Here is an 8221-nt window from a genome sequence, read left to right as displayed (position 1 = left end):
ACCGCATCGATTCGTTTCAGTGACTACCAGTGACGGCTCGTGAGAATTCATAGAGGGGGGGGCTGCAGATTATTCGGGATGTAATAGCTCGTTGACCATACCGGTGATCAAATGCAGACAAAAATAGCATGCATTTGTACTATACTGGGAGGCTGTAGCCCCGCAGCCCATAGGCTACGTCCACACTACCGATATCTACACCCGATATTCTCGAATTTTCCATATCCAGTTCCCATATTGCAACCTGTGGTTGCTATTTAGTTATTTAAAATTCGCAAATATCGGGTGTATATATCGGTAGTCTGGACGTAGCCATATAGACGAGCCGCCACTGGTGACTACATCCCAAATGTGAATCGCTACCAGGATAACCGCCGCTAACAAAATCGCTCGCGCGGATCTTCTGTCGCACAGGAAAATTGCCGTACAGAAAACTGCCTAGATCTCGTAAAAAAATTTTTTGGGCAGTTTTCTGCAATTTGGAATGTAACCCGTTTACTAATATCTTCATACACGTGCAAAACTCAAACGGTTCGGTGATTACTCCGCACAAAGCGACCTCGCATACGTCATTAAAATCTCGATCACGGAACATCTGGCACTCGAAAATTCCATTCATCGAGTTTCCACGCGAACTATCATACTAACGAGAACTCGAGTGCCAGATATTCCGTATTCGCGATTTTCATGCCAATGATTGTCATTTGCGCGATCGCAATGTGCGTAACTCAAAAATATCCAGACATGAAAAAGTAAGCACACAAAACATTAATCTAATGCCAATTATTATAGATTTCGACTAAATTAATAATATTGATTCTGTAACGTGGTCACATGAGAGAGTATCCACTGTCTAAGTGCATTTGTGGGTGAACAATAGAAACCCCGGAATAGGCTAAATAGCACTAAGTGCCCGAACAAAGGATACACTGGTATTCTCACAGACCTGGGCGAATGCGTGTGTTAACAATGCTGTGTAACTTGTCCTTTATAAGGAGGTATACGCGGTGGATCAAATTATTCTGAAGTGAGCGCTGGTTCCATGTGGACCTCTGGGATTTTTGAATAAATGCCGTGAAGCGACTTTCGCCTTGCATTTGGATCCTGAACCTACCACTACGCAACAATACTTATAATCACGTGGGCGCAACGTTCACAAAAAGCAGTGTTTGCAAGAGCCTAATTGTCTAAAAAACAACTTCTGTTTTATTAAATATAATTTATTTGAATATAATTTCATTTGAACCCTGAACCCACCCCTACGTTACAATTCCAAATCTGTAATCGGTATTTTTATTGACTCTTATCCTTGAGATATTTTTAATATTCGACTTATTCCAGTTTTCAATTTAAGCGCAAGAATTTCATCCATTTATTTCATTCTATACAACTGACAAAAGGTACACCGTTGAATATCACTGCAGTTTGTATTGAACTCCGAGCTAAACGTTGGAAGTAATCTTAAAAGTGGTAAATCAGGATATTTGAGCGTCCCGAAAGGTTTGTTCGCTCCCATCGTCGCCTACTTCTATAATTATTTACCAGTAGAGGTTGTGGTTACAAAATATAGCTGCTGGTAACGGTGATTACTCCACAAAAAGCGATCTCGGTCACAGAACATATGGCACTGTTGAGGTACCACAAAGTATCAGCTAACCCAACCCAAAACCTGCTAAGAGTTTTTGTATTTTAAGAAATGAAATTGATTTTAATAAATATTTTATTATAAAACAAGGAAACAAGGGAATTGAAATATGAACAACAAACATATTGAACACTTTATATTGTGGTGTATAAAAAAATGTTTCATTGAATAAAAAGACAAATAAAAAAGATTAAAATGATATTATTTACATCAGTAAATAATATTCACAAGATAGAAACTAAAACTATACAAAAAAAAATCCATTTAAATCACAATGGTAATTAAAGATTTTTTCTATATCAGTGATTGGAAAACCATCGTTTAAGTTGATAACAATATAATTCACGCATGCAAATATATTATGCAAATCGTATTCTTCAATATTTAAATGAACTTTCGAATGCCAAAAAGTATGCCAATCACTGTTATACAACAAAACTAAATACAAAACCAGAGAAAAAACATGTTTCGTCGATATATTGCACACGAGATTCCAATTCATTACAGAGAGCTTACAAACGCACCTAAATCCTTCAACACTGGTCTGCAAAATGCCAAAACATATGTATGCATATTCGAGAACAACAAAATCCATACGAATCGGGACAGAAAGGATTAGGAGGGGGAAGGTGGAAGGAACACCATTACATATTATCAATTATCAACTATAGAAATGTACACAGAGTGATAACACCGTATAATAATATACACAAACATCAGTGGCACATACTTTGTAAACAATATATGAGAAGCCGAGCTCCCGTCTAAAAAGAATTCCATTAACTATTACATTTAATCAATAAATTTTAAAATTATACCTCTTTGATATAATATAATATAATAGACAGCAATTGATTTCAAAACATTTATAAAGTGCAATTCAGAAGTGATTTAATCACCACCGACATAATAATGTAAATATACACCTATAAATTAAAATATTTTCACTAAAAATAAAAACAATCCTAATACCTAAGCGTGTGTGTGTGTGTGTGTGTGTGTGTGTGTGTGTGTGTGTGTCTGTCTGTATGTGTGACCTTTGTTATAAATTCACGATTAATCTGCTACTAATGAGTGAAACATACATGCATATACATTTAATAAAGGGTTCATTTAAAACTATCAAATAAATTAAAAAAAACTATGAAATTTCATCAATAATAATATACACAAATAATTCCATTTCGATTAAAAAATAATCGGTTGCATCTTAGGCCCGTAAAGTTCAATAAAAATAAAACACCATTTGAATCAAGTGAAAGTAGAATGAAAGTATGTATGCTTTGTATTCGAGAACGCATAAAATTAATATATGTAGTGGTTTTCATACGAATAAAGCGAAATAATATAAATAAATCAATACAAAGCTACTATTGGAGCCGTCATCATAACTCATACGTGTACGCAATTCTGACAAACGGAGCTAACTGTTATCATTAAACATTTAAAATATAATTATATAAAGTTAAACATTTTTTTTCACACATATATATATATATTTATATGTAATCTATGTATATATACATAAATTGGGATTTTTTTTTTATATTTAATAGAATCTATCCGAAATGTGTTTCAATTTCATTCAAAATAAAATGTATAACAAAAATAAAAATAAAAGTTATATCTGAAAACATCTCTGGTAAATTTAGAATAGATCTTTTTTTGATTTGCAATATTGTCTAATTAAATCGAGATAATAAAATAATGTTTAACCACTAATTACAAATATATTATGTTATATATTTTATGCACAGTTAATATCATTCAAAAAATTCACATCTGAAAATATTCACCACGGTGGTCTGTTCAAGGTATCGTATGGTTGACGCACCCCAAGAGCGCTCGGATACCCCGTCGGAAACATTCCCATCATCTGCGTGCCGGGGTGACGGTACAGCCCTTGCTGTCCCTGGAGGAACTGCTGGTAAATGGGTGACGATGGATTCATGCCCAAGAATGGATACCCTGCCTGCACCTCGTGAGAGAGGAATCGATACGGATTGGTTGGAACATGCACCACCTGGGAATGGTCTGACTTGGGACACTTCTTGGGATCCGGTGCTGAACGTTGATGAGCGGCTGCAGCAGCCGCTATATAATTCGCAGTCATGTATGGGTTGGCTGCAGGATTCCTCATATCATCTAAAAAGCTCGATCCCTCTGGGAACATACCCGCACGCCCTGCTATTGTGACTCCGACTGGTGGTCCATAGTTGAATGCACTTCCGGGTACGATGTTTCCTGACATTATCGCATCCGTTTTAGACTGCGGCGGCTTTGGTACCCCGTACGAGTGATAACTTTGATTCACGCCAACGCATGGCAATGGTTCAACAGTGTTCTTCTTTTTCCTAGGTCTGGACTTCTTCTCTTTTTCTTGCACCAATGGCTCCATAGTCGCCAGATTGTGCATGTTCGGTTGAATGTTAGATAAATATAAAGGAGTCATTGAAATCGGTGCTGGGAACATTTGACTCGGATTATTAGCACTGTGAATAGTGCCGTGGACGTTCTTCGGATAAAGATGTGCCAACGGAATATTTTTATCATATGAAGGATTCGACGCTTGGTAACCACTCAAAAGCGCTTCTTCTTTGTATCTGTCCATGAGTTGCGGCAGTGTTGATAAATTCCTCAGAGTTGGTTCCATCGATAAAGTCGAGTGGGGATTGGATGACCTGTACGTGTTGTTGGTCGGGTTCAACGAGCTGTTGTGGTTATAGATCACTTCGACCGGCTTGGGTGTGTGCAATGGCATGGGATTTTTATTTCTTGGTGCAAATTCTGCTTGAGACATGAGCTGACGGTCGATTTTGTGAGACGACATATCAGCGACACTGCACATAGGAACCCTCAACTCTGTCATTTTTGCGAGAGATTCGTTCGGTCCGGAAAGATTCAACTCGTAGTTGGATGATATTAAGTCGGCGTTCATCTTCTTGACGCCGATGGTATCCGAATTATTCATACCGTGATAGAATTGAGGTTCGTTACTCCTGCCGTCTGATTTCCAATCCGATATATTTTTGCTTTTTAAATTCAAACCAACTTGCGCTTCGGGATAACTCACCTTTGACATTGTGTCTGATCGTGATTTCTTCATACTATCATTTGTCAAATTATTAGCAATACACTGGATCGGATCCAACGAATTTTGGTATTGTTGATCCGCGTTTAATTTATCGATGGTGTATCTCGGATTCGATTCTACGGAATCTATAGCATTTTTCAAGTGATTTTGATTTGTATTCATGTCTATAATTCCGCCGAAAGACGTCATCATGTTATATATATCACACCCCCGGTGGGATTTATTAATGAGCGAGTTGATCGAGTCCAATTTTGACTGGTTCATATTCTCCGTTGAAAGATAGCTCAGGTTGACATCAGGATTGGTCGACTTGCTAAGATTTTCCATGGTCTTATTTGAATAATCGATGTTTACAATTTCTGGAGACTTATTAATGGACAAATCTGTGCAGTTTGAATACGAAGGAGTTTTCAAATCCAAGCCGACGTGAGATTGTTTAGTAAAGTCGGAAGTTTTGTCAGCATATGGTTTAGACAAGCTGTTCATTGGAGCGAAATCATACTGCTTTCTAGTGATTGAATGTTGGATTGTAGACATGTCTGGGTACTGATCTTTCACCGACGATACTTGTTCTTTGTTGGCCCTCAACGACTTCATGGTACTATCATCGGCACTTTTTGACGGACTATAATCCACACGAATTGGTGATTCAATGGGAATAGGTTGACAGTTTGGATACTGAGATTTTAAATTACCATTACCAGATGACATTATCACACTAGTGGCATTGCTATGAAGATAGTTTGGATCATTCATAACCAGTCCCTTATTGGAATTATAAGGAGAAGCGGTTAAAGATGAATTAACTTTGCTGCTTCTCTTATTCTCATTGCATTCCAGTATCAGCTTAGATGTAGTCGGTACAAAACTGTTGGTGTGAACTATATGTTGTTCATTGTAAGTGCGTTTCTTAACAGGAAATATTGATGACTTCTCAGAAAGCTTCGAATCAAAATTTTGCAAAGCTACATTCCCACCCGAGTACTGCGTATAAGTTTGAGGTGAATTTTGAGAATGAGAGTATGGAGAATGCTGACTGTGTTGCGAGTAAGTAGAATGAGCTGGTGAAAACGGAGCAGCCAAAGGTGAAGCAGGTTGTTTGTACAAAGATTCCGAATTGTAAGAATAATCTTCTTGATGCCGTTTACCGACAATCTTTGATGCCTCGTAATAATTTTGTCCATATGTGGGCAATGGGCTTTTGCTGGAACTCTCATTAAAATTATTCGGTGTTTGACTAGCTAATTGTGCAGCGTTGCTGGAGATTGCATAGACGTGTTGAGAATATGCTGCATAAGGTGACTGCGGTGCTTCACGAGGACTGCAACTCTTTTCAGGACTACTTTTCGCCGAAGCGGTATCTTGATAAAATCCAACTCTAAGAGTGCCGCCGTTCACAGGAAGATAGAGGTTTTTCTGATGATCCTCTATACGAGGTGAAGCTGGAGATCTTAGAAGCGGCGATAACTGGCATGGTTGATGTCTAGGAGAATCGAGATCTTGGCTAAAGGACGACCTTTCAGACACGGAACTGCCGGTGCTGGTGCGCCTTGGTCTACTTCCAGTCATCATACTTGGAATGGGACTCTCTCCGCCTTCAGAATTCATCGCCTCTTCTGTCGGGAGATGTTCAACTTTGGAACCATCTGATATGACTGTATTTTTGGCATCGAACTGTTGGTCATTAGATTTTGAATCGTCTGGATCGAGTTCATCCGACTTCTTCTTGGAGGTCCCACCTTTTGGAGCACCGAAAGCTTTAAACCAAGCGCTCAAATTTGGAGTGGCTTTCTCTTGAGATGGATTTAAAGATAAATCGCTAAGCGGTTCTGGTTCAATTATAGGCGGTTCGGTTTCAGGGGTCTTAGTCGGTGGATCATCTTTCTCGACAACTTCTGTTTCCTCAATATCACAAGTCATAGTACCAGTATCGACCACCTTAACTTTATTAGTACGATCTGCACTGGTTTCATTGGTAAAATTATGTTGATTTTCAATTCCAAAACCTACAGAATCCAACACAGTACCCAAACTTAATTTAGGACTTTCAACCTCATCCGTTTTGACAAGTACAGAGCTTCTTGTTTCCTTTCCCTTGACAATAGTATTGGAGGTAGCTAAGTCGTCTTGTTTCATCAGAGACTGTACATTAAATATAAGGTTGCCTTTGGCTTTTCCAGGCTGTAGTCTTTCAATAGTTCGTTGCAGCTCCTTTTTACGCGATAAGACTACCCTTGGATTGAAATCTTTAGTGATGAGTTTCCTCCTAATGCCATCTTTTTTCTGATTAGGATTTTTTTCTTTGTCCAATTGATTTGTTGGATCATCATCAGGTTTAGTACCTGCTGCTCCGTATTCTTCAGATATTTGCGATGGTGAATTACTGTTAGAACTAAATTCGGATAGTTTTGGTGTATCGCCCAACCACTTGCTAATGTCTTTCACTGCCTGTTCGAGTGCTTCTGTAGCAGATTCATTTTTGCTATCAGCAAGTTGACTTCCTGCTGCTTTATTTTTAGGTTTTCTTTGGTTCGCTTTATTTTGAGTCTCAACTTTACTATCATTACTATCTAAATCATCAACAAACTCATATTCATCAGATTTAGTTTTATGTTGATATTTTTGTTTGACCACTGCGCCGGAATTGTTAAATTTCTTCTTCCTTTTTTGGGACCTTACAAAGTATTCATTAAACATTACAGGACCCTGGCCTTTCTCACTTTTAGCTTTCAATTTATCTATGGTCTCTTTAAGCTTCGTATTTTTAATTTTTTCAGCAGTCGAGGGATTTGATTTATGTTTTTCTTTTGTCTTGCTCGTTTCACATACATTTTCAAAATTTGTTTTAGAAGCACCTCTTCTACGTTCTTTAATTTTATCATATTTATCTTTATAAAAAATTGCATCTACAAATGTTTCAGATTGATTTGAAAAGGATGATTCCTTAGGTTCATCCACTGGACTGCAACTTTCATTCTCTAATCCCGATGATTCTGTTGATGACTGTCGAGATGTCTTTTTCTTTTTTAGTTTTTTACTAATGTGTTTGGAATGTTTCCTCTTTTCTTTATTTTTTTTACTACCATGTCTTGCCTTGTGTTTTTTCTTCGAGTCTTTTATATTTTTCATCTTCTTTTTCTTTTTCCGCGAAATTAATTTGTCTGCTTTATCAACATCGTCCTTTTTATTTTTAGACGATAGTGGCAAATCAGAATGCGACAAATCTGAAAATTCACTATCACTATCGTGAGATGTATTTTTCGACTTTTCAATTTCAAAAGACTTTCCTTGAGAACTTTTTTGAAAATGATTACTTGTCGAAGGTCTTTTATTATCTTTTGACTTGAATTTGTCATTTTCGCCATCTTCCTTATCATCTTCATCATCATCATCATTTTCATCATCATTATCATCTGAAAAACATCAAATTAAAATATTAAATACATAGATGTAGTAAAATAATTTATAGTAATATAAAAATA

At 37.2% G+C, this 8221-nt stretch overlaps 1 protein-coding gene across 5 annotated transcripts in view; it reads right to left on the bottom strand.

Annotated features, from left to right (window-relative positions):
* Positions 1–3202: 3202 nt before the first annotated feature.
* Positions 3203–8221, bottom strand: part of LOC143922871 (uncharacterized) — a 28608-nt gene continuing 23589 nt past the window's right edge. For all 5 annotated transcript variants that reach the window (XM_077446253.1, XM_077446251.1, XM_077446250.1 and 2 more), the window contains exon 10: positions 3203–8152. In XM_077446253.1, the coding sequence (XP_077302379.1) occupies positions 3438–8152 (4715 nt within the window). In that variant the 3' untranslated portion in view covers positions 3203–3437. The remainder of the gene's footprint in view (positions 8153–8221) is intronic.

The sequence above is a fragment of the Arctopsyche grandis genome, chromosome 2, assembly GCF_051622035.1.
Source record: "Arctopsyche grandis isolate Sample6627 chromosome 2, ASM5162203v2, whole genome shotgun sequence".
Taxonomy (NCBI): domain Eukaryota; kingdom Metazoa; phylum Arthropoda; class Insecta; order Trichoptera; family Hydropsychidae; genus Arctopsyche; species Arctopsyche grandis.
Note: the sequence above shows the minus strand (reverse complement) of the source record. Positions and strands in the feature narration are given on the sequence as shown.